At 40.2% G+C, this 26,449-nt stretch overlaps 2 protein-coding genes across 3 annotated transcripts; one reads left to right on the top strand and one right to left on the bottom strand.

The window, feature by feature from the left end:
- The first annotated feature begins 15 nt into the window (after positions 1-15).
- Positions 16-12,662, top strand: LOC127359042 (dynamin-1-like protein). 2 transcript variants are annotated; one of them, XM_051392695.1, is made up of 19 exons: positions 16-308; positions 778-919; positions 1,442-1,488; positions 1,574-1,645; positions 3,835-3,921; positions 4,301-4,463; positions 4,582-4,702; positions 5,439-5,570; positions 6,316-6,522; positions 6,736-6,856; positions 7,023-7,178; positions 7,259-7,348; positions 7,458-7,550; positions 8,505-8,558; positions 8,882-8,962; positions 10,426-10,557; positions 10,660-10,769; positions 11,422-11,581; positions 11,688-12,662. In XM_051392695.1, exons 1-19 carry the CDS (start codon positions 207-209, stop codon positions 11,742-11,744), a joined length of 2,127 nt encoding a protein of 708 aa, XP_051248655.1. In that variant the 5' UTR covers positions 16-206; the 3' UTR covers positions 11,745-12,662. The 2 variants fall into 2 exon arrangements, with proteins under 2 accessions (XP_051248655.1, XP_051248656.1); XM_051392696.1 differs by lacking the exon at positions 8,882-8,962 and having other exon boundaries at positions 19-308.
- Positions 12,663-12,742: 80 nt separating this feature from the next.
- Positions 12,743-24,660, bottom strand: tnnt2e (troponin T2e, cardiac). The gene is made up of 16 exons (XM_051393146.1): positions 24,606-24,660; positions 24,475-24,504; positions 22,261-22,284; positions 21,530-21,547; positions 21,254-21,268; positions 20,983-20,997; positions 20,466-20,486; positions 19,429-19,450; positions 19,276-19,336; positions 18,940-19,056; positions 18,763-18,840; positions 17,891-18,004; positions 17,416-17,528; positions 17,134-17,224; positions 14,995-15,032; positions 12,743-12,918 (listed from the first exon to the last, which is right to left on the bottom strand). Exons 1-16 carry the CDS (start codon positions 24,658-24,660, stop codon positions 12,879-12,881), a joined length of 852 nt encoding a protein of 283 aa, XP_051249106.1. The 3' UTR covers positions 12,743-12,878.
- Positions 24,661-26,449: the final 1,789 nt, after the last annotated feature.

Here is a 26,449-nt window from a genome sequence, read left to right on the forward strand (position 1 = left end):
CTCCGAAGCGCGTGTACTGTAGTCTTTCCCCCCGCCTGAAATGCTGTCGTCCCCCGTTGGAGAAACTACGACTCCCGACACCGCACAAAACCTCTCGTCCGTCCAGTGGGTGTTGTTGCAATGGTGGTGTCGGTGGGACATTGAATGACTTTGGCTCCATCACGAAAATAGCTGGTTATATTCATTTTATTGATAAACCGCGAGCAATGGAGGCTCTTATCCCCGTAGTAAACAAGCTCCAAGATGTGTTCAACACAGTGGGTGCGGATATCATACAGCTGCCGCAGATAGCAGTAGTGGGGACTCAGGTAAAATGCTCTATGTGCATTTTGTTTTATAGCGCCTGTCATGCTAGCTAGATAACCTTGCTTTACCGTAATGTATGCACAGATAAAGAGGACATTATTAGAATAAATGTCGCATCTGTTCGAGGAGTAATGTGTACAATGAATTGAGGCTGCGCAGAGGTCTTTGTAGACTCACAGCTCTGTTAAAAATCCACATATTAAGTCTGCTCTGGCATTGGCAGTAGAATCTATTTTGATCTTCAATCAGGGCTATTTTAAGATCCTCATCCACACACTAACCTCTGTTAGTCAAAACCAGGTCATTGCTTGAGGAAAAGACAGGTGCAATTATCTGTTGGCTGAAGCCCTGATCGAGCATGGCTCCATATGAGGGCTATGCTGGATCTGAGTGTGTTAAATCAGAAGGTAGACCTTGTTCTTGTCCCTCCTCGTCTTAACTCGTGTGTCTATCTGCGTTTTGTGTCTCCAGAGCAGTGGAAAGAGCTCAGTGCTGGAGAGCCTGGTGGGCAGGGACCTGCTGCCCAGAGGGACTGGTGTCGTAACCAGGCGACCACTTATCCTCCAGCTGGTCCATGTGGATCCTGGAGATGCAAGGAAAAATGATGAGAGTGGTAAGCATCAAAATCCCTCTAAGCTCAGCAGTGTATTGGTCCACGGTAGTGTTTGGATTTTGCTTAAATCCTGTGTATGATGTGTCAGGATTCTTGCGTAAATCATTAGAATTATTAGGCGAATAAACACACATGGCGAAAAGAAACATCATATTTTTAATATCAAGCATGACGAAAGTAATAGAGTTTGCTGGTGCCCGGTATACAAGCACCAGTTTTAAAGTTCTGTCTGTCACTGTCTTTCTAATCACTTGCAGATGCCAGGGTGTGAAAATGCACAAAGCTTCACAAAGGTGCATTAAACAGGTGTCTCCACATTCAATAACCTGGATTAGCTTCTTAGTTCTGTTTCCTCCTTCTTCTCCTCCTCCTCCTCCTCAAAGCCACACCTGAAATTCCAACTGTCTTATTCACCGGATCAGTAACTGTCAGGCGTCGATCCTTGTATTAGCCGTGCTTGCGCAGAGTAGCTGTCTTTCAAGTTATAACTGTAAACCCACGCTGTTTTATTATGTGTCACAGGGAGAGAAGGTGAAGAGTGGGGCAAGTTTCTGCACACAAAAAATAAGGTATGAATTCAGATAATGATAAACACACTTAATAAATACTCTTGACTCTTTTCTGTCTTTATCTATCTTATTTTTGTTTTTGCAGATCTACACAGATTTTGATGAAATCAGGCAAGAAATTGAAAATGAAACGGAGCGAATATCAGGGAACAATAAGGTGAGACATCATTCTGTATGTTTTCTAATACAGACATTTACATGTGTGCTGTTAAGCTGAGTCAACTATTAATGAAGCACATCAACAGATGTTAAGCAAAGTCCTATACATTTCAAAGCAAAAAATGTCAGTAGACAAAACACAAAAAAATTCCTGTGACACACAAGGACCTTATTCACCATCAAGAGACGATATTTCAGGTCACTGCAGTAGGTGCTGCTATTATCTTCAGATGAGAGCGGGATGGAGGATTTAGTTTGACGACCTAGTGATGGAAGGCGAGGATGAAGAAGATCTGAAGCCTTACAAAGATCTTAAATAAGAACATACCATAAGCCATATGTATAAATAAACAGCTCATTATTAACTACTGTAGCAGCACATTCTGTCGATAGCTGCAGGCGAACCAGGTATTAGTGACACATAATATGTACAGAGAATTAAAAAGAATCCAGACGCAAAGAGATGAAGGCATAAATATTTTTTTTCCCCCAAATCTGAAAATATGAGTAAAGGCTTGGCTTTGGATGTAGCCCTGAGCTGAGCACACTGGATTTCACAGCAGAGCTTATATAGTGTGTTCATCAAATCTGAGACCACAGTGGAAAATCTCACCAACATTTTTTGGCATGTAGCTGAGGGCTACTGGGGTTTGGAGATGGAAGCTGAAAGGAGGGCAAATAGAAGAAAGACTTCTCATTTAGCTTTGTACAACTTTGGGTTACTTACATGACCACGGTTCTCTGAGTAGCATGAGTGAGTGTCTCTCTGGGAGTGGCCTCTTTGAGACCTCATCAGAAGTTCTAAGTGTGTCAGTGTCAGTGAGGATAGAGACACTCCCCCTTCAATTAAACTCATACTACACCAACAGTCAGTCAAAAACTTCTTCTTGCTGCCTGCAAAAGTTTCAACTCAAGCTGTTTCTTTGGGACCTAGAGTGTCCACCACCTCCGGCGCAAAGTTAGTCACTGTACACGTTGTTCTCAGTCTCTAAGGTAGTTCAGAAGAACCGTTCTGTCCTCACACATGAGTTTGAGCTGCTAATTGTTGCGAGTAGTGTTAGCCTTTGCAATTAGCCAAACTGAATAGCAATTCGCTCAGATATCAATACTTCCTCAGAGAGTAATCTAACGTTAGCTGCTTCCGCTTGGTAACAAAACAGAGCAGACACTACCACTCATTAGCTTCTTACCTTTAATTTGCAACACTCCCAAGTTAGCTATAGCAGACACTTTGCCGCCATTTGTGCCTCATAATAGCATTACATTTGAGTCACAGAACTAAGCATCAGTTTCTCTGAAAAATAAACTCATGGCAATCCGTGAAAAAGGTTGTTTACAACACTTATAGCTGTTCTGAAGATACTAATATTAACCTCAAAGACTCTTCCAATCATCTGGATAAAAACATTCTGTCTTCGCCACCATAAAAACAATAGGCCTTTTTCACAGCCTTTAAAAAAAAAAAAAAGTAGGGTAAACACAGGTGTCATCAATGATACTAATGAAGGCTCTGTTCCATTTATTTATGAGCCTTTTTAGTGCGCCAACATGCACAACAGCAACACCCTGATTCTGTTTGACCTGAGTGGAACGAAACATTAATTAGTATAATTCGTAACACCTGTGTTTACCCTACTATTCCGTGTCAATATGTCGGCTGTGATAAAGGCCGATTTGTAAACTTTTTCTCAACTTAACTTTTAATCCAAAACAAAGATGGAGCTGGTGGTCACCTAGCTTGGAAACAGAGTTGCAGCTTGGGAAACTTTAAAAAAAATTTTTTGATTGTGCAGCAGGCAGAATCTTCTTCATCCATATGATTAGAACAGGATTCCTGAAATACCTTCATAACAGCCTTAATTGTTGTTAAACAACCTTTTGGGTTTTTCAAACACCCCCGGGTAGGTAGAGAACTGGATACTCAGCTCTGTTAATATGATCAAATGTATTGCTAAGACAAGACAGGCACACATAGGGGCTATAGTGCACACTATTACACAGCAGTGTCAAAATAGCACTGTAACAGTTAAAATATTACTGATAATATTATTAATATCATCAGAATTGACAGCCAGTTGGAAAAAAACTAAAGATGTACGCCGCATAAAATCATATTTTTAACTTTAAAACAGTGCTAATCTGTTAAATATGCACTACACGTCTCTTCTTTTCTTGTCCCTTTTGCAGGGGATCAGTGATGAACCCATTCATCTGAAGATATTTTCTCCTCACGTTGTCAACCTCACACTGGTGGATCTGCCAGGAATCACTAAGGTAACACGTGCTGTACTTCCTGCTTCCTTTTCCCCAAGACAAGGCTTTGATCATCTCAACCCTCCAGGGAAATTTGTTATACAACGCTCAAAAAGCAAGATTTACCGATATGCCTGGTCACTCGTGTTAATTTCCCTGTCTGGTCCATGCTTTTGTGTATTTCGTATTCGTAGGACCGCAGGGAATTAGCGACTCAATCTTGATGCTTCTGAACCTGCTGTCAAAACCCAAGAGTCTCCAGGCTTTGATTCCAACCTCATTAGTTCCTTCCCCTCTGGTTGAACATGTGTTAATCTGAAAACCCCCTCGCTGTAGTTTCTAACGAATCAAATTGACACGTACTGTGTTCTTTGCTTTTAATTGGTATTGTTCCCTTCAGGTGCCCGTGGGTGATCAGCCTAAGGACATTGAGGTTCAGATAAGAGATCTAATCCTGAAGCACATCTCCAACCCCAACTGTATCATCCTGGCTGTCACTGCGGCGAACACAGACATGGCCACCTCGGAGGCCCTCAAGGTGGCCCGGGAGGTCGATCCCGACGGTAAGAAACACTGAAAAGGAAGATCCAAAACCATTATGATCATCAGAAGTTTTAAAGTGTAAATCAGCCTTTTATTGGTAGCTTGGTAGCTATTATGTTAATGAATGTGACTCAACAGGCAGGAGGACCCTGGCTGTGGTGACTAAGCTGGACCTGATGGACGCGGGCACTGATGCTATGGATGTACTGATGGGCCGAGTCATTCCTGTCAAACTGGGCCTCATTGGAGTGGTCAACAGGTCTCAAAAGCTATATTTACTATACTGAATACACTATAAAACAGTCTATCACTCCTTATAGAGAGGAGTGTGTGATAATGGAGATGAGAGGCGAAATAGAGTTGTAGAGAACATAGATGAGTGTTCTGTAATACATTTTTAATGCCGGCGTATCGATATGTATTGATAAAAACTGCCAGCTGTATCATCCTTCAGTTCCGCTTAATGAACGTCAATAACCATTATTTTCCAGACTATTAGGATATACAGTACATTGTTATTGCATAAAAATATAAGATCATAATGTATAGAGAGGCAGGATGTGTGCAGGTTCTTAAAAAGTCTAAAATCCAATCATCTGAGGTTAATATATATTTATGTTTATAGATATTTAATGGTCTTAAATATGATTTTGACAGATCTTAAAAATGTATTGGATTAATGAAGTTAACGTTGTAAAAGGTACATTTGTAAATGTGTATTGATCATGCTGAAACAACTACAAAACGAAACCATTATGGAACCAGTTTTGGTTGCTCCTTGTTCTACCAGTATGAACATGAAATAGGTCTGAAATTGTGTTCTTAATGATCTTAAAAAGGTATTCTTAAGTCTTATATTTAACCTGATGACCCCCTCAGAAACCTGTAATGTAGATAGATAAAAGATTGTTTTCCATACATCCTGACATTTACTTTGAATCCCCTGTATTGCCCAGGACTAACTGCTGGCATATTTGTGGTGTTCTAACTTTTAGGAGCCAGCTGGACATCAACAATAAAAAGTCTGTGGCCGACGCCATTCGAGACGAGCATGCTTTCCTGCAGAAGAAATATCCATCACTCGCCACCAGAAACGGAACCAAATACCTGGCCAGAACCCTTAACAGGTACATGTGATCATATTATTATAGTTATCTTTTCTAAAGCACAAATCCTCATGATTTCTTTGGTGTAAACCCCTTTAAGACCCCCAGTATCCCTGTGATAGCGGATGCTTATTGTGCAACAGGGCTGCAGAAAAAAAACAGAAAAATACAATTCAAAAGAAAGATGTGAACGCTCACGGTGCTGTGGGATTATACTGAAAGTGGTGTTTCGAGCTAAACTCTCACCTGATAATGGCGTTAGATGAAGGATTTCAAAGCTATTATTACATTTTATAGCAATACCATCCATTTGTTGTTGAGACATTTAACCAAAAAAACCAAAATGTGTTTGTGCTTCTGTAAAATATTATTTAAATTAATTAATGTATTACTTAGACAAATTCAGACCTTACTTTGTATTAGTTTTCAGAAGAGACACGGTTTTATTATTATATGCCACTTTAAGGCAAAATAGGGGGCAAAACTGAAGTGAATTGAATACCCACAGCCTTTCTTTATACAGTGTGTGTGTGTCTAACAAAACAAACAAACGGATCAAATTCTTAATTTTTCCAGGACAGGTATAAGTAGGGACAGAACATGTTACCCGGACACATTAAGTTATGTCAGCATCAACAGCCCTGTTATTAAACACAGCTTTTCATTTAGACAATGGATGTTTAGTTTGACCCTTAACAGCTCAGAATATTATTTTACATATCTGCACAACAACTGAACCCTCTGCCCTTTCCTGCCATAATGTCAGGTTACTGATGCATCACATCCGAGACTGTCTCCCTGAGCTGAAGACACGGATCAACGTGCTGGCAGCCCAGTATCAGTCCCTGCTCAGCAGCTACGGCGAGCCTGTCGAAGACCAAAGTGCCACCTTGCTCCAGCTCATCACCAAGTTTGCCACAGAGTACTGCAACACCATAGAGGGCACGGCCAAATACATCGAGACGGCAGAACTGTGAGTACACCGCGCCTCTCCTCCGCTCGGCCACATGGTGATGCTGTTGATCCAGCTCAGTGAAAATAAGCAAAACAACTGCATTGGTTTCATCATTTAATATGATACAACTTGTAAGTTGAAGCACGCACGGCCTCTGTGAGGGAAGAGCTGACAGGAGAGGGGGCCACGGGATTCACATCACAGCTTATACCCCCCCCTGCTATTTTTCAGGTGCGGCGGAGCCAGGATTTGTTACATATTCCACGAGACTTTTGGCAGAACATTGGAGTCTGTGGATCCTCTGGGAGGGCTCAGCACCATAGACATCCTAACAGCCATAAGGAACGCAACCGTGAGTGCTGCTGCACTGTCTCATAAATGTGACATCATTAGGGGCACTGGAGTTTGTCCTGTCATCGTTAGTTCAGTGAGCTATCGTAAAACAACAGGAACATGACTTATTTTTGTAAGATGCAGTCTTATTCTGTTGCTTGCTCCCTCCACCCCCCTAACATCAGGGCCCGCGTCCGTCGCTGTTTGTGCCCGAGGTTTCCTTCGAGCTGTTGGTGAAGAAGCAGGTGAAACGCCTGGAGGAGCCCAGTTTGCGCTGCGTGGAGCTGGTCCACGAGGAGATGCAGAGGATCATTCAGCACTGCAGCAACTACAGCACGCAGGTAATCAGCTCTGTCAAAGGAGGGATCTCATTTATTTAACTTTGTGCAGACATTCACATTCAGAACGTTTTGTCCCGCAGGAGCTGCAGAGGTTCCCTAAACTTCACGAGGCCATCGTGGAAGTAGTCACCTCCCTCCTTAGGAAGAGGCTGCCCATCACCAATGAGATGGTACCATTCATCTGATTTTAAATGTCATCGCATGCAGTCATTATCTTTAAGTTTAATGAGAATCAGAACATTTGATTGATGACTGAAGTTGTCCTCTCTCCTTTCATAGGTGCATAACTTGGTTGCAATAGAGCTGGCCTACATCAACACCAAACATCCAGACTTTGCAGATGCCTGTGGGGTCTTGAATAACAATATAGAGGTCTGTAGTCTTGCCAGAATACCCTGAAAACTTTTTGATAGAATAATGAGAGAATAAAAGCAATACTTTGAATCTGAATACATAATTGTGCAATTTAACTACTAATGTTGAAATATAATGCAACTGAATTGATAGCAATTTGATATTTTACTTTGAAAACCATCAGTCTGAATTATCGTTGGTTCATTTTGTTTATAGATAACTTCAATTTGGAAAACCTGACATATTTTCTTTTTTTTTGTGGTTCATAAATTTAGATAGAGAATGCAAGTGTCCAATATTTAATCAGAGTTGACTAACTGGTTTGGTGAAAGTCAGAAGTCAAAATTTACTTTGAAGAATTCCAACTCTTGTATTTAAGGCGGATTACCATTGGCAGAATGAGACCTGATAGGACAGAGGTTGGATGTTTAAATTGAAATTTTCCATCTTATATTTTGGTGTCTGAAATTCACCAATAATCCAGTTTTTTTTTCAGTTGAATTTGACCAACCTGAAAAGTTTTTCAAATAGTGGAATTTAAACCACATAAATTCAAACAGTAAAATATTTAATCCTATACATTCAAATTTCTATTAAGAAATTATTCTTATATTAAGTTGTGATATGTACATTTTATTAGGTATTCAGTATTATATTCAGTTTATATTATAATATTTGAGTTATTACAGCCTTTCTTTGCTTCCATAGAACACTTTATTTTAGGTAATTGCATTTTTATTATTTAGGAATCATTAGTCTGAGTATGTAAAAGATTGCTGGCAGGATTTGTAAAGGGATTGAGACAAAATGTATTTTAATTAGCAGAACGGTCAGTAAAACATTTCTTTAGGAAGTTGGATAACTCCTTTCCCTGTGTTTCCACTAGATTTCCTTAAATACTTTCTTCAGATGTGTTGAAGTTTTTGTAATTTTGCCAAATCCATCATTGGTACCATGTTCTTGTGTTTGTAGGAGCAAAGGAGAAACCGGATGAGAGAGCTGCCCGCTGCAGTGCCCAGGGATAAGGTAAAATATATTTCTATTTTAAAATATAATAACAGGAGCTCATCTGTTCCAATATGCTGTTGCAGTCTGCCTGGTCCCGAGTATAAAGGGGACTTGTGCAGTGTTAATCACTCATAGCACTACAGGATGAGGATCTGTGAAGCGAATGCCTCGGATAGTTTCCATCGAGGAATTTTATCCCACATCTCCTCTCTCCTTCTCCTCTCCTCCCTTCAAATGACTTTCGACTGCCAAGCTCCTTTCCTCTGTCTTTCCATATTTCTTCTCAGTGGTTTTTAAGAAAAAAAAATCTCTCTCCATTCCTGCTCTCATATTCCGGCTAGTCTGTTGGCAAAGGCCCGGCTGGCCCAACTGTGGTTTCTGGCGAGCCCCCTGCGTCTGGAGCAGACATGGACGGTGCCAAGGTGGGCACGTATGCAGCTTGCTGGCTCTGTGTGGGGCTGGCTGTGGCGGAGCATGGACGGACGGATGGATGAATGAATGGATGGATGGATGGATGGATGGGCATGGGCTACTGGCATGCACTCTGATCTCTGTCTGCTGATGCCATGCTCTTGTTTTCGCTCTTCCTCAGCCTGTGTGGACTTGCACTAACAACTGTTGTGTTTTCTGCAGAGTCTGTTTCCCCAAAGTTGGTCCACCTGTCTCACAGAAAATGCCTTCCTCTCCCTCTCTTTCCTTTCCCAACCTCTTAACACTTCAGTTGCCCTGGGTTTCTTTGTACTTGGTTTTAAGGAACTGTGTCATAGTGGAAATTCTACCACTTTGCACCATCTATCCAAGCTTGTGTCTGTAAGTGCATATGTTAGGTGAATGTCAGGCAGTCCGTTGCTCTGTCCACCACTTTAATCCAGACTGAAATATCTTAACAACTATTCAGTGATTTGCCATGAAAGTTATTACAGACATTCTTAATCCCTAGAGGATGAAAGCCACTTACTTCGGCGACCTCTCTGACTATTCTTGTTCCCCTCAAGATAAATTATAATCAGTTAAAGGTCCAGTGTGTAGTGTCTTCCAAGCGCAAAGAAGAAACATGCGAAAAATCTAGTGCCAGTCTTTGGTTTGTCCCTTCTTGGCTACTGTAGAAACATGTCGGTCCCATGGAAGGCGACCCGCGCCATCTGTAGATATAAAAGGTTAATTCTAAGGTTAAAAAAAACGTATTTTCAGTTTATTATACACTAATGAAAACATGCATATTAAATTCCATGTCTGCCAATAGATCTTAAATGTTACACACTGGACCTTTAACCTTTCATGTAGCACCATTTCAGTTCACCACTCACCCTCAGAGCTAATGACAACCTCATCAGCCTAAGCTGTACTTTGTGTTTAATGCTAATTGGCAAATGTTAGCTTAGTAATATGCTAAACTAAGCTGGTTAAACTTTACACATGCTTTACATCAGCATATTAGCATTTTCACTTCGAGCATGTTAGCATGCTGATGTTTGCATTTAGCTTAAAGCTCAAGCTGTGAAGTACAATCTCATGAAGCCGCTAGCATGGCAACAGACTCTTAAGTCTTGTTGTTTGTTTTATTTACTGCATTGTGTCTCATGTTTTATCTGTAAATGAATATTTCAGTTTCTTTCTCTGAGTGCAGTGGAGGTGCTCCCAAGCTCTTTTCTCAATTTCCAAAACAAAAACATTGAATTGCTAGGTTTCATTTTGAACGTTCCTACAATCTCTTTTCGTGTACATGCCTGCTTTCACTCGTGCATATGAACCGGTCAAAGGTTATTATGCTACATACCCTAACCATCCTTTCCCTGTGAACCCTAATGGTGCTGCTCTAATAATTTTATTGGCCTGGGTGTTGTGATGACCATTTATCATATTTCTTGTGTTCCTGGCTCCACAGGCCCCAGCAGCAGGGCCCCAGGGCGAGCAGGACGGCACAGGGAACTGGAGGGGGATGCTGAAGAAAGGAGAGGAAGCCCCCAGCTCCGGACCTGGAAGCCCCCTCAAAGGAGCTGTCAACCTACTTGATGTGGTAACTAAACATGAGCCCATTAAGCCCCGTTATGAAGACTGCTGTATTTCTCAGTGAACAGTTGATTAAAACCTCGTCCCCCTTTTTTTTCCTTCCCTCAAGCCTGTGCCGGTCGCCAGGAAGCTGTCATCACGTGAGCAGCGGGACTGTGAGGTCATCGAGCGCCTCATCAAGTCTTACTTCCTCATCGTCCGCAAGAACATCCAGGACAGGTAGGCCAGCTCGCTCCTCTTTAAAGGACAGGTCTGGTGATTTTCTGTATTTCATACTATCAACAAATCCCATGGAATGACAAAACCATATTAATTGATCCCATATGTATCAAAGTCTGATATATATCGTATTCCTCTGTGCCATAGTGCTCCTTTTGTTGTCCTGCTGTAAAGACACACTACTGCGCCAAATGTGTATTAATCCACAGTTGAAAATAGTCCCCAACAAATGTCCTATGTACACCTTTTGATTAACATTTGCCAAAAACTACATTTCCCAGTTGCTTTAGGAAATAAACAGCCTTCTTAAAGGATCAAACTATACATTTGGAAAGTGCTTGTAAAGATGTATGTCAGTAGGAACCAATGGGCTGAGAGGAGTGATTTGATCCTTTTTTCCATCCTATCAAAAGGCATTTTGCCATGTTGTTGGAGTGTAGGGCTCCACAGAGCTCAACAGGGATAAATATATTGTATTTAACTCATAGCTGCGTACTCCAACAGCGCAATACTTCGACCGGCACGGCCACCTTGTGGGTCAAACCCGAGCCCCTCCATCTGTGGGACCACACAATCACCAGGCCATCTTGCGTCCTTGTTCTCAACCATCTGTTCGGTCCGTTTCCTCTCTCTCTCCTTGTCTCCGCCGCAGTGTGCCGAAAGCAGTGATGCACTTCCTGGTCAACCATGTGAAGGACAGCCTCCAGAGCGAGCTTGTTGGCCAGCTGTATAAATCTGGCCTCCTCAACGATCTGCTGACTGAATCGGAGGACATGGCCCAGCGGCGCAAGGAGGCCGCCGACATGCTACAGGTAACACACTCCCACCTTGTAGCAGTGTCTAGTTTCCCCTGATGAATCGAGGTTCTTTTACCAGTCATTTCATTGGGGCTTTTTTTGTTAAAAACCTTGTCGACAGGCGTTGCAGAAAGCCAGCCAGGTGATCGCTGAGATCAGGGAGACACATCTGTGGTGAAAAACCCAACAAAGGGAGCTGAACCTGATCCGTTATCTCCTCCATCATGCCTGAAAGACCGACGCTCCATGCACTCATCATGTCTGAACATGACGGTTTGGATTTGCAACCATGAAAATGCACTGTTCTGATCCCTGCTCAAATGTACTGTAAGGTATCATATTAGCTCACAAGCTACCTGAACGTTAATTGAAGTTGTTTATTTAAAATGCTTGGTGTTGTTGAGTATAGGAAAATGCACTGCCTCTGTTTGCTAATGTTCAAGGTAAGATTTTAGAAACTGTAGTTGCCACCCAGAGCTCCTGGAGGAATCGAGAGTACAGCCAAAAGCAAAGTACTTTTCATATTTGACAGACTGTGGTTAACCAGACTGGAAATGGACTTTTGTGTGAAGTGGAAATGAAAGTCTTGATGCCATTTTGGAAGCTCCACAAAGAATTCTGCAAATGTTTTTGCCTCTAGGTTATAAAAACAAAAATCAAAAAATATTATTCATCTCCTCATCTGCAACCTTTTCATTTAGAAGTAGCTGTCATGTGTCAGAAACCATGAAACCTCAGAAGTCATAGCAGCAGGGATTGGTTCGTTAAATTAAAATATGTGTTGGTCCTGACTCGCAGCAGATGTTAGTCCTCTTACCTGTGTATAGACTCCATCACTTTATTTTTTTGCACTGTTGTCACCACACTGTACTTTATAGAAAGTCCATCTTGACACTGTATTGCCATCGGAATCTTTATTTATTAATGTGTTATTTAAGTGTGTGGATAACGTAATGAGCACTATTGCAGCTTGCTGCGGTACGTCATTTAATCATGTTTACATATCGCTGCCTACATGTGAAATTTATGGTGCACTGTGGTTCTGTGAATGGTTCCCAAAAGAATAAATAGAGCTATTTTATTGCCAATTGAACAATTTGGATTCATTTGCTTTAAAGCTGTTAAACTGACAGAGACAGTGAAGATTGGTAGAAAGTAAGAAGAAATAGCCATTAGTTTCAAACTTAAACAAGTCTTTATTGCCTATGTCTAATACCAGCTGTTGCAGGTGCTGTTTTATTGTTAATGTGTACATTAATGTCAATATTGCAGCTCATTTTCAGACGAAGTACTCCTGCTGACGGGGTTGTGTCTATCTCACCCTGCCCTTGGCCTTGCCTCTTCCTTTGGCGCTGTGGAAACAAAAATCAGTTAACAGGCTTACTGTGTGCATGCACAAATTCATATTTATTAAGCCGATCGTTGTGCCGTCATTTAGTCAAGGTATCATTTGACAGTCGTGGCGAAGCAGATTGGAGGCCAGAATGGTTCAAATTTAAATAATGAAGTAAAATAATGATATGAATAAATACATTTAAAGTAAAACCATATTATTGTGAAATGATCCGACACAAACTCAGTTCATCAATATGAACTCTTCTCATCCGTTCATTCTTGTGATTGGCTGTCCGCTCATTTAGACCAAAGCATCACACAACTGGCTCTGATCACACAATGCAATAAAGTTCTGTTATGAGAAGAGGCAGGATGAAATACAGGTCATAATAATGAGCTGAGTCTAATGGTTATATTAGATATTTTGTCTGTAGTTAACATATGTTAATTTATTTAAAAATATTTATTTAAGTTCGAATGCTTCGGGTCATCAATTTAAATAGAAATCTTTCCAAAAAACTATTTAAACAAAGTTCTTGTACAGTGAGTAAATATTACTTTAAGGCTTTTTAGAAAAACATGCTCATATTCCTCAGAATAAAGTATCGAAAAATTGTTAGTCAGTAGCAAAACTCTGTCTCGAGTATGTTTTTCTACAAATTCCTTTTTTCATTTATCAAAACAAGCCAATGTCCTCAAATTGTAATTGTTAACAGGCTGCTGTACAAGAATGTTGCTAAAATAAAATTGCAATTTAAACAAATGTTCGATGCAAGCTTTGATACTTGTTGCTACGGATACGGTACATATTCTTGTCTGCATATAAACAGAATTTGATTGTGGAACATTTCGTCAGTGCACGTGCTCTGTACTTCCCCGTGTGCTGTAGTATTGATTAGGAAAATGAAATTAGGTATGGAAGAGAGTGAACTGGAGTAAAGTGATGAAAAGGATGGAAGAGGGCAAAACACCAGAGCGTCATGCTATTAGAAAAGGGCAAAGCACTCGATTTCACACAGCTGGCAAATGATGATTGTGTCCTCTGAGCAGCAGCCTTACCTTTGATATGCTGCCTTTGTTCTCTTTTGCACCTTTGCCCATAAGATCTGATACATCCACTTTTTTTCTACCAGATATTTGACTTAACAAGCAGACTGTAGACACTTACCCGCTTATTCAACACAGACGTCCCGCTTTCTGCCTTTAAAACGTTGACATACATAACTTGTGAAGAGACTCAGATCGGTTTACATTTTAAAATTTGTAACTGATAGTGTTACACAAAGCAGTTTTAAAAAACAACTAGCGAATATGTGGGACTTTGGGACGTTCGCTCAAACCACCACACTGCTTCTCTGTATTACCAACGTCAAAGCTCACATATAGCTGTGGATCAGGAACACAATGTTTTCACAATGCCTGGATGAAGATGTAAAGAGGGATGTTGAGTAATGGGTGAATGGAGAAGACTTGCTAGATCAGTTAAAAGAGAATAAAATAAAAAATATTAAGCAGCGTAAGAAACCAGTACAGTATGGTGAAATCAAATACTGCATGCATGCCTTAAAATGGCAGACTGCTACTGAGTTGATCTTTTCCATGGCTGTCTGAAACAGGTAAAAAAAAACCAACTATATTTTACTTGTTTACAGCCATAGGAAGGTGAGATCTGCTCTGCACAAAGTTAGAACTATTTCTATGCTCACAACTCAAAGATTGCATCACGTTCCCACTTTATATTAAGCAGGATGATGTGAGTTTAAAAGGCCTTGGGGTGTAAGAGATAATGTAACACACTGACGATCTGTATATGGGGGTTTACGTTAACAACTGTATTTCACGTAGAGGAGTTGGGCAAATAAAGATTGTCTTTCAGAATGGAATAGGGCAGTAAAAGCTGTATCAAATGCCAAATTAGTTTGAAAGAAAACACTTTATATCCTCAACGTTTCTCAACATAATACCGAGGCTCTTTAAATGAGGACCTGAACTCCCTCGACACTACATCAGGAGCTTTAAGGAACGCCAAAAATACTCCCAGCGCCGATATGAGCCACACCTCAAAGGCTGCTTCAAAGGTGGCTACTACTTACCTCTGGTGGGCCTGAACGCGAGCCAGGAGCTGATTGATCTGTGGGGGGGGACAAACATGAAGGACTGGCTAAGCACAGGAACAATAGCAGACACAGGCGGACACCAGCAGAGACAAAGACAGGACCGTGTGGTCCTACAGAAGAACTCAGCAGAGCAAGATATGTTCACCCCACATTCAAAGAAATGAATCTGCAGTTGGGGACTCACCTCTAGTCTGAGCTGATCATTACACTAAATCCAAAGGAAAGGCCACAGAATCTCAGAAGTGAAATGTTTATCATCGTGTTTCAGTTGCGCTTGCGTCATCACAAGACAAACTGTCCCCTACAGCTACAGATGAGGCAAGAGCTCTCCACCTCTGACAGAAAAATGTGAATTCCGATCAAATTATAGCTGTCAGAAGTTGGAAACAAAGTATGACAGCTGAAATTACGTTCTGGAGATACTGATCTTTTTTGGATCATATTTTAAAACAGACTGTTTCATTAATATGTTTGTGGACAATTGTAGAACTTGTGCTTGTGGACTTTCAGACACATGAGGAGGAAAGAAAATTTATCTTAGCCTAAAGACTTGAACCAAGGGCAAACAGCTAGTCTGACTCTTTCTGAAGGTAACAAAACCTGGCTTCCATCATCTCTAATGCTGCGCTCACATCATATCGTTCAGACCCTAACTATGAGAATCTGAGATATTGGCTGCAAAGCTACCATAGCTGGAGGTTATAAGCCAATATTCACACTCATACAGTTGATCTAGCTAGAATAGAATTAGCAAATTCAGGCTATTTAAAAAATATGACTACAAAGTTAACAGTGGGGGTAATCATTTAGGAATAATGTCTGAATGAACAGAAGGTTTTACTGACATTGCATGAATGCAGCATGAAGCTCATAAATACTTGTTATATCTTGTTTGTTTAATCTGGATTTTGTTACCTTGACAGAGTCAGGCTTGCTCTTTCCCCGTTTCTAATTTTTATGCTGAAGTAAGCTACCCGTGGCTGCTCGCCAAGGCCTTACATTTACCAGACAGCTACGAGAGTGGTACTGATCTTCTCATCTAACTCTCCGTAGGATACCTGACTTCTGGTACTTCTCTTACTGGATTAAACACAACCATGTGGCAGCTTCTGCGGGCTTCTTCATCAACACACGCTACCAGTTTCACCTTCTGTTTGCGACTGTCGCTCAGCTTTGTTCCCCCGCTCCACTGTCCAAGGCTCAGTCTGTGACCCTTCAACACACGGACTGCAAACCTACACCACAACCAAGAGGCTCACACTCCTCATTAACAGTTACTCACAACTTCTGCTGCTCATTGATTCGGCTCTGCAGTACATTGATCTGGAAGTCAAGTCACATTCATTTTAGATAGGCGCCCTCAGGACAACCTTGCACTTAAATGCACATACCGTTTCAGCTTTCGTATTCTGTGGCTTTTCAGGGCTGTAGGCTGTATACCATGAATTTGCAACGTTGGTCATTATTATTTTATCCTGAGATCCAAAATAATATGGTCAATAAATCAGGTTAAGTAGTAAACATATTGTAGTTGATCTGAGGCCCATGAGAGCATTTGCATTTCATTTTATTAAAAAAACACCTATTTGAAGAAAAGTTCAAATAATAGTAAGGCATTGTGTGAAATATAGGAGTTTTCTTGCTGAGAGATAGAAAATAAGATTGATAACACTCATGTCTACAGTAGCTTAGTTTAGCTTAGCATAAAGACTTGAAAAAGCTAGCCTGGCTCCATTCAAAGGTAACAAAATGGGCCTACCAGCACCTGTAGCTCACCAGCTAACGTGTTATACTTGCTTGGACAGAGCCAGACCTCTTGTTTCCTGTGTTTGCTGAGCTAAGCAGCTAACTAACTGCTAGCTGTAGATTCATATTTGGGCTACCATACAGAACTGAGAGTTGTATCGATCTAACTCTTAAAAAAAAAAGTGTTTCCAAGAATGTCAAACTATAGTTATTGATTAAACTGTACACTGTTGTTGTAAAAGTAGGTAAGTTCTTCAAAAAGTGTGTTTGGAGGAAAAAAACAAAACAAAAAAAAAAAGGTTTTCATTTCTTTGTTTTATCATTTCACGGAGTGATTGGCACATGAAAGCCCCGGGGCAAAGTACTTACATCATATTTCTGTCTCTTCAGTTGCTCGCTGAGGTCAAACTTCTCAGCCTCCAGAGTCATCAGCCACTGCCACAGCTCATTGGCCTTCTCCCTTTTGATCAAAAACAGGAGTATTTCAGAAACAGAAAACTAAAAGGCCATGTCAAAACTATAAAACTCTACGATACAAGGAATGGAACGTTTATTCACAAACAAATCACCTGCATCAGACCGTAAATGTGGATATTAGCCTGTCTACAGAGCTGTGAGCAATGACTACCAGTAAAAACACAGTCTCCTTACTTCACTTTGTCCTCACTGAGATGGTCGATGTTGAGAGCCTTCCTCCTGTCCGCCAAGATCTTCTTTTTCTTCTCTCTCTCCGTCTGCTTCTTCGCTCCCCTCTTTCCGTCTTGCTGGATAGGAGAATCAATCCAAAGAGGATGTGTTGAAAGAATACAAGAAAGAAAATGTCAACGAGGCCACAAAGTCTGAAACTCTGATCCTGTTTCCTATTAATTCAAGAGCAAACACACATGCTGTATATAGATCATGGTAACAGTCTTCATCTTCTGTCACTCAATCTCAGTGATGGTTTTGTGTTTCTAAGAATTAATGTGGAAATGAAACACCCAAGTGCTTAAAACCACAACGCACAGGTGGAGATTTTACAGTGTTATTGTTGTTACCCATAGCGCCGATCCTTCGCACGGCGGAATCGGAAATCAGTGAATTCCGTAAACAGTTTTCATGTGCTGATCTCTGTGTGACGACTGACCCTTTGTTGGACGCCACCATATTGCTGAGTCATGTTTGTCAGAGCCTTCTTCTTCTTGATGTCATCATCCTGCTTCTTCCGTGCCTCCTCCAGCTCCTTTCTCTCCTTTTCTTCCTGCGAAACAGATTGTATAAGACAGTCACACACACCCCACCTGTGCACCTTGTCTCTCTGTCTTTGTTCTCCACCAACTCCTGAGGGAAATATCTGCCTCTTTAGCTGTAACATTGAAGGACCAGTGTGTAGGATAAAGTGGTATATCATATTGCAACCCAACTCCAAGCTTGTAGGAGAAACTATGGTAGCAATTCTTATTCTTATTTTCAGGTGATTATACACTAATGAAAACATACCTATGAATATTATATTGCATTTCTGCCAATAAATCCTCCTAAATGTTACACACCAGACCTTTAAAGCTCCGGAAAAACCAAAACAATGAGCTAAAAGATGCTATAAAGCGCCCTGTGATTCTCTGTAGCTTCATCGCAACGGACAACATAGAGAGAAAAGTCCCCCTAAGGCAAAGACTTGAAGTTGATCTAAATCTATGCTGAGCTGAAATTAAAGCTGCACAATGCTATTTTGTAATGTAACTGCACCAAGCATACTCATATTAAAAGAAGAAGATTGGCCTGCAGTACTTTGCAGTACATCAAAGCCGAAATGGAAAAGAAAGACAGAGAGAAGACTGTTTGCTCTCTGTTGTTTAGGAGTTTATATTTATCAGAGAAGATTCCCCACCAGGATACACTCCCGCCCGACACCCTAACTGTATTTGGGAAGCAAGGTGAAACCACAGATAGTCAGTTATTTATTGTATGTGCAGTCACGTCCTGAAAAAGATGAGATGCCGATTAGAGGGAACTCACAGCAACACGAGCCTGCCTCTCCTTCTCCTGCTCAGTACGGATCCTCACTTGTTCAGCCCTCTCAGCACGACGCTTCTCCTGCACATTCATGCCCACAAACACACACAAAAACACACAGTGTAATTGTTTGCTGGGTGGCGCATCGCTCCGGTGATCTGGTTTTCCTGGAAGACTTACGATCCTGTTAACGAGAGCGATGAGCTCCTGCTCGTCCTTCTTCCTCTGGATGAAATGGGCCTCGATCAGAGACTGTAGCTCAGTCAGATCCTTCTCCTGGCGCTTCCTGTGGATGTCCTGCAGCCACAGTCACGCACGTATGTATTGGCATACTTATGAGGACATTGAGTGATTTATCAAGTCCTGTACAAAGTCTAACTACTGCAGACATTTGGTCCTTATAAACTTGCGGACACACGTACAGTATACAGATGAAAACACAAATCTCTCCACAGAGAGTCATAAGTTTACAGCGTCTGTGTCTCTGTGGCGCTTAAAACTGAATCAATTACTTACATCAAAATCGACTTTATCTCCCTCTGGTATCTTTGGCACAGCTATAGGCGGGGCAAACGTCCTAAAATAAAATTTCTGGGTTAGAATAAGAACATTAAATGAAGTTGTTAATTGATAGTATATAGATTAAAATTCACATGACAAAAGACTTACTTTGGTTTGGGTTTGGAGTCATCTATTATAATAAAAAGAAGGGATAATCACAGTTACTGTAGCACTGACATATATTTTTATATACATAATTTTAAGTTATTGTCTTTATTTGATCTATTTAGTTTGACACATCAGTTATGAATTTTACTCTGTGAAGATATTGTTTATTCCTGTTTGATCTGTAGTAGATAAAATGACAGCTCACTCACCCTGACTCTCTCCTGTAAACCGAGAACAGTGAAGATTATTAATGCATTAATGACCCTCGCTAATGGAACAATAGAGGACAAACACAGTCAACACACACTCTGATGAATGTACTGTGTAGTTAATAAGTATTGGAACAAAAGATCTAATTGGACAGTGATGGACTCAGGCTGTCTGAAGGGCAAAAAAATAAAAAGGGCCCCAAAAAGTTGCGTTGCATTTATGTTGAAATAGCTCCAAACCCTGATTATGATTCAAATTGTTTCATTATGTGACTCAGATTTAAAATACCACTACACCTCTGTAATAAGAACACACTCGGAACTATTAATTATTCAACCATTTAGAGGCAGAGAGGCCAACTAATCTAGCTGCCCAGCATTTTCTCCACTGGAAGGGCACCCTAGAGGGCTCTTTATCACGTTTTCTAGCACATTGGGCCACTATAGAGGGCACTATTTTATCTACCACAGGGCATCCAAGAGGGCACTTTTGCGTGCGTTTTTTTCTTAATGAATCAGGTGGTTAAAGACACCTTTACAGGATTCTACTGTTAGAACAGTAGCTATTTTAAGCCTGACATTGAATACAGACGTTTGTCATAAAATGAGCAGCATGTGCAACAGAATGTGAAATTGGGTACACTCAATATGAAGGGGGTGTTTATATCGGCCGCCAAAAAGCTGTTTTTTAAAAACAACACATGCTTTATTTTGGCGGTCCGAGTGTCTCTGAGCATGTGTTGTTCTCCAGCGGACAAGTGAAGACATTTACATTAAACTAATGATCACAAAATGTCCTCATGAGGCCTCGTCAGTTAGTTACAGTACCTTCATCTGCAGCTGGAGACTCTATGGCAGAGGACATAAGGACACGTTAGTGCATCAGCTGGCAGAATACGAATGGATTTACTTTCTATTATTCGCAAATACTATGTCACTCAGGTCAGATATCTACTTTACATTTTCTGATATGAAACACTTTCTTGCCTGTTAGAAAAAGGAATTGAAAGTCTGAACAGTGTCTGTATGCCTTGTCATACTGGGTTGCACTCTGGGGGGTTTTAAGCCATGAAAGCTCAGAGGCAGTTCTTTTCTAAAAGTGTGTTATCAGAAGAAATATAAAGGCATGACGAAAAAATGAAATAGGAAGATATTTATACCAAATGTGAATTCATCCATAACAGGGGACTGAAAAAGTAGTAAAGTCATTATTACTGTTTCCCACAAATATCAGCACTAAGGTCTTCTTGCCCAAACTAAATGACAGTAAAACAAGGTGAAATGCACAAACCAGTGTTATTGAGTCACACCACGCAAGTTTAAACAGAGAGACACTATATGTTACCTTCTTCTGCAGGCTCTTTGTAAAGCAATGCGAACAGGCAGTTGAGCGACAGCCATCATAATCAATGCAAGAAATGGAGAGGAGCTCATCAGTGAATGTTCATGGCACGGGTTAGCTACAATACGTTGTTACCAAGGAGTGTGATTCAGCCAAAATATACTTAAAAGTTAAAGAAAACAGGCATGTGCCATATTTCATAGCAAACTTTTGTTTTATTCACATATATATATATTATATTAGAATAGTATACAACAGTAGAAAAACTCAATACCTTCTTCTGCAGGCTCTTTGTAAAGGTAACGTTGAACAGGCAGTTGATCAGTGACAGCGATCGAAATCAATGCAAGAAACAGAGAATAGCTCATCAGTAAATGTTCATGGTGTAGCTACAATTAATGGAGAATGATTCAGGCAAATTATACTTAAAAATAAAGAAACTAAGCATGTGTCATCTAAGAGACATCATATTACTTCACATATGTACATTATATTTGTTGAAGCTGGACAATCATACACTATTTATTAGAATATAATAAAGTTGCATTACCATCTGTAGAGGGAGGTTCTGTGGTGGTGTGAAATAATGGAAATATGATTAGATGCATCACATTGTCATTTTCAAATGCATTACAAAGCCATGTTTACAATTGTCATGAGACTGCAATATATATGTTTACTTTTCTGTGCAATTGTGATAAAAAGTGAATGAGATGTTTTAACATTTTGGAAAACTGTCAGAGTAAATTAAATGCTTGAGATGTTTAAACCTCTGATTTGTCAATATCCTGTCAGTAAATGGATCAAATGAGCTACAATCTCAACGATTGTCAGTGCAGTGAGTTTTACTTGCATGCAAACAGTAATTTCTGTCTGAGTAGATGTCACAATTTTCAGATATCTCATTTTGGAATTAATTCATCAAATACCATCTCAGCAGGCGGCTCCTTGGCAGCCAAACATAACAGGGATTAGTGAATGCTGAACATAAAAAAGCTAATATTGATGTAGGTAAATGAATAGTGCTGAAGCAAATGAGAGGTAAGACATAAAAGCAGATTTAATTTTTGTACTGTGAGTTCTTTTTTTACTGAGTCTATGTGTTATTAATATAAAATGGGTATGTACGTAACATTTATAATGGCAGTACTACACATAGAACTATTATAAGATCAAGTGACACACTTCGGCTAAGCCCTTTTCTATATAAATATTATTATGTTCTCTAAAAACAAAGTTTGAAATATAATGGCACATAGAAAAATATTTAAAGATAATTACCTTCGACTTCAGGTGGAGGAGCTTCTATATGAGAAGAACATAACAAGAATTAATGAAGCCAAATTCTGTTATTGTTGGCCAAAAACGTCACAGAAGAAGACAGGGAACTAAACACACACACACACACACACACACACACACACACACACACACACACACACACACACACACACACACATACTATGCCAGAAGGGTGTAAGTAAAGAAAAGATAAATATAAATGGGAATGCATTATTTACTAAAACAAAAAAAGAGTCATCCAAACTTTCTTCCTTCAGTGTCTCCCTGTCTGAGTGAACAGAATAAGGATTAGTGGATCAATGTGACTCTGGCAAACAGCTTCAGGCTGGGATTTGGTCAAACTCTAAGCACTGTGATATTGTCTCTTGGGATGAACTGAAACCAATGCTGGTGTCTGACATTCTGAACAAAGCTAAAAACAGGGAATGATCTGGGATCATAAACCGAGCCCCTGAGCTGTTTGTAACATGTCACAAATCAAAGCGAAATCTCAACACATGACAGAACAACAGGAAAACATGTCATCACCATTTCTCTTTTACTTTATGTCATCTTTTTTTTACTAAATCCTACTTAAGTAAAAGTCCAGAAATATGATCAGTTGGCAAGTATCAAAAGTAAAAGCAGCCCCTTGTGACTGATAAATTATCCATAACATTATTGGATTGCTAATTCTGATACCACTGAGTACGCAGCATTTTACTGTTGTTCAAGGTGGAGCTAGTTTGAACAACTTCCTATAGTGTTCAGCAGTTGAGTGCAGTGGTTCCCATCTAGGGGTCTGGCCCCTCCCAAGGGTCACAAGATAAATCTGAGGGGTCCTGAGAGGATTAATGTGGCAATAATGAATCATCAATGACAGGAAACAAAGTGAAACAGCCTGGCTAACATAAACAATGCATGCATCATACAGGAGATGGTATAACTATGTGTTAATAACAATAAAGAGTGAATATTTCCCTCTGAACTGTAGTGAAGTAAAAGCACACATTTACATATTAGAATGGAAACACTCAAATAAAATTCTGTACTTGTAGTTTGTTTAAGTACAGAATTTAAGTATGTACTTACTTTCTACCGCTGATGCTCATTACCATATATCATACCATAATGACTAAATAATGCATTAAAATACTTAAAAAACATTAAACTCAATGTATAGCAACAATATTGTAGTAATAATCCAGACTTCAAGGAGTTAATAAGTGGCAACCAAACAGAGTCCAGTCCTGTGGTTTGATCTTCATGATGGCGGATAAGTTTTCCATGGAAACGTAGTCAGTTAGTTACATTCTCCAGTGTGTGTGCTGAGCGTCTGTTTTGAGTGTTGGACACTGATCTGTCAGCTTCATGTGTAACTGTCACTTTTTGTACCAAATAAGACCAACTAATATTAAGCACTGCAGTGTTTGATTCATGTGTCTATATAGTTCAGTGGTCTGATAAAGGCTGCATGAAAGGCTGCCAACTCAAGACTTGACTCATTATGAAAATAAAATATAGATTTTTTTTTTTTTGCCTGACTACTAGCCTCATTAAAATCATCTCTAATTACACACACACACACACTCACACACACACACACACACACACACACACACACACACACACACACACACACACACACACACACACACACACACACACACACACACACTAGTGTTTCAGCTACTCTTACTTTTTCTCTGACTTACTGACTTTTACACTGTTTTACTGTATTTTGTGCATAGAAAATACACACAAACACACAACCATAGATGCAATCAAAGACAATCTGCTCATCCACCGCCTTACCCAAATCACTCCCTTTTTCCTATTTTTTTCCCCCTCTTCTTTATTATTTCTTTAATTAATGATGATTAGTAATGATTAATAAGAAGCTGTCTGGTGAGAGTACTTGGCATAAACTTCCCACACTCCTACACCTTCACTGTAACTACACTGTTCAAAGTCAGTTAAGATAAGATGTTTCTGTCCTGTCTTAATGTCTGTATGTTCTGACATGTCCACTATTGTTAAACCATTTTTTAATTTGTTATATTACACCAATGAGGAAAAAATGTAAAAAAGCAAATTAAAGAACACACACAGCTACCTTGCTATGGCTTTTATCACTACCAGCAAACACTGTAACAACAGCAGACACACCGGAAACAAGACAACATACACATGAAGCCATGCAGAAGCCTTTACCTTCCTCTTGCTGGGTTTCTACCTCTACCTCTGAGAAGACATAATCGGGTCAGCTGCGTCTAGCAACGGAAGCTTGAAAGTGACATTTGCTTTCGAACAAACACAGCGAATGCCCTTAAACTCTTGCTTACCTTCCTCCCTGAAAAGAGAGAAGTGAAGAGAAATCAGCTCAGTTTGTCTGTCCATTTAACTTGAAACACAAGAAACGCTGCAAAAGTGTGATGAAGGTACTTACAGCATCTCCTCAACTACTTGTTCTTCAGACATCTTGGATTCCAATTACCTGTTATCAAAGAGGGGAGCAGACAATGCGTCAAAACATCAAGAATCGCCACTTTAATTCAGCACACATAAGACGCACTTTTAATCAATGTCCTTGTTTTGAGATAATGAAGGAGTTTTACTGCAGCTCTCTCTCTCTCTCTCTCTCTCTCACACACACACATACTCAGTTATCTTGGCATCAGTGTAATCATATTTATTTTTGCATTTTAATGTTTTTCTTGCTGTGATTTGCATTGTTGTTTGTCTTCTTGATATTTTCCTCTTTATCTTATCGACTGTAATGTTTTTGCAGGCCCTTGAGATTTCTTTCCCTTGGGCAGATGGTTTGTACCGCTCTTCTTTTCTTCTCCTTTCGGTGCTTTTATCATTTGTGCAAACAACTAAACCAAAACCCACCAAAAAAAAAAAAAAACTTGGCTACACGCTGTGAGATTGGAGCAATTGTAGAATTTGAAATGATTCCACCATGGGCACTGCAAGCAGAGGCCCAGGGCTTTAAACAGCTCCAGGCCTAATCCTCAGCCATTTCCTCTTGGCACTGATCAAGGCTGCAGGCAGCCGACTGGAGTCTGAACAGCACTGTCACTACTAGGACTGCACGAGTCCTTCAGGGACGAACTGACGCATCTCAAGCTACGCGTATCATATTGGCTTAGATGTGTACACTCGGAAAACTATTTCCCAGGTGCTCAAAAGACACTGCAAGAAACGTCCATCATAACAAGTGTGATTTAGTTTGATATTCGTGCCTAACAGCTTATTCCAGTTTAATCTGATTTCAATGCGGCTTCAAAAGTGCTCTTCTGTTCATTTAAAGATCAGTTTGCTTGTCATGAGCACCACTCGGCCTGTGAGAATAGTTATATAATGTCCTCCGTGGCTCTGGAGGAGCTTTCTAAAGTCTGAAAAAAATAATGATGTCACGATGACGTCATATATTTAACAGAAATCCTGTGTTGCACACCTGAGACATGGAGTTTGAAAGTTGTGGGTGTTTGCCAGGTAAGGAGACTCTAATGTAAGAACCTATTAAAATTGCATTATGGGAAATACAGACACCTGTGTTTTTGGAGTTTGAGGACTAAAAGTCAGGACATCTCGGCCTCTGCTGCTGTTTTTGACTTTTTTTGATATTATGGGAATTTCTTGCTGAGATTGATACTACTCTCGTATTTGGAGTCTTTTCAACATGCGGTTGCTAGGCAACCAGTGGAGACTCGAGGAACTCACTGCTCCCTGCACATTTCTATATTGTATGTATTTGACAAACAAGATATAACATGTATGTAATATCAGAAATCTCATCAAGTAAACAACGGTGGGGTGTTTTGGGGTCAAGGTTACAGGGATGGATTCAGTGAAGCTGTGGTAACATTAAGTCCTTCATATATAAATATATATATCAGTTACATGTCAGAATTTGATTGTGCACAACAGTCCCTTGGACCATGTTTTTTTTCCATCGGGTTATAAATCACCAGATCATAAAAACCAGTGTCGGTAGGCTGAACAGAACGAGGGTCTATTTTTAAGAATAATAGAGCGTGCTTTTGAACAGGTGTGGGGCTACTCCTCCAGACAATGGGTTTGGCTCACCTCACCGTCCACAGTAAATCAATGAGCTGGGACCCACATTCAGACAGGCTATTTCTGTCGTTGCGGTTTGGTCAGCTGCTGGTTGGGGAAAATT

Source organism: Dicentrarchus labrax, unplaced genomic scaffold (assembly GCF_905237075.1).
Source record: "Dicentrarchus labrax unplaced genomic scaffold, dlabrax2021, whole genome shotgun sequence".
In the NCBI taxonomy this organism is placed as follows: Eukaryota; Metazoa; Chordata; class Actinopteri; family Moronidae; genus Dicentrarchus; species Dicentrarchus labrax.

Excerpts from the sequence above, each read along its gene's own strand:
- LOC127359042 (XM_051392695.1), top strand. The coding sequence starts at position 207 with ATGGAGGCTCTTATCCCCGTAGTAAACAAGCTCCAAGATGTGTTCAAC. Across the intron at positions 4,703-5,438 it reads CTCATTGGAGTGGTCAACAG|GAGCCAGCTGGACATCAACA; the intron begins GTCTCAAAAGCT and ends TCTAACTTTTAG. Across the intron at positions 7,349-7,457 it reads TGCCCATCACCAATGAGATG|GTGCATAACTTGGTTGCAAT; the intron begins GTACCATTCATC and ends CTCCTTTCATAG.
- tnnt2e (XM_051393146.1), bottom strand. The coding sequence starts at position 24,660 with ATGGACAGACAAACTGAGCTGATTTCTCTTCACTTCTCTCTTTTCAGG. Across the intron at positions 19,337-19,428 it reads GACTCCAAACCCAAACCAAA|GACGTTTGCCCCGCCTATAG; the intron begins GTAAGTCTTTTG and ends ATTTTATTTTAG. Across the intron at positions 18,005-18,762 it reads AGAGGCAGGCTCGTGTTGCT|GAAGAAAAGGAGAGAAAGGA; the intron begins GTGAGTTCCCTC and ends TCTGTTTCGCAG.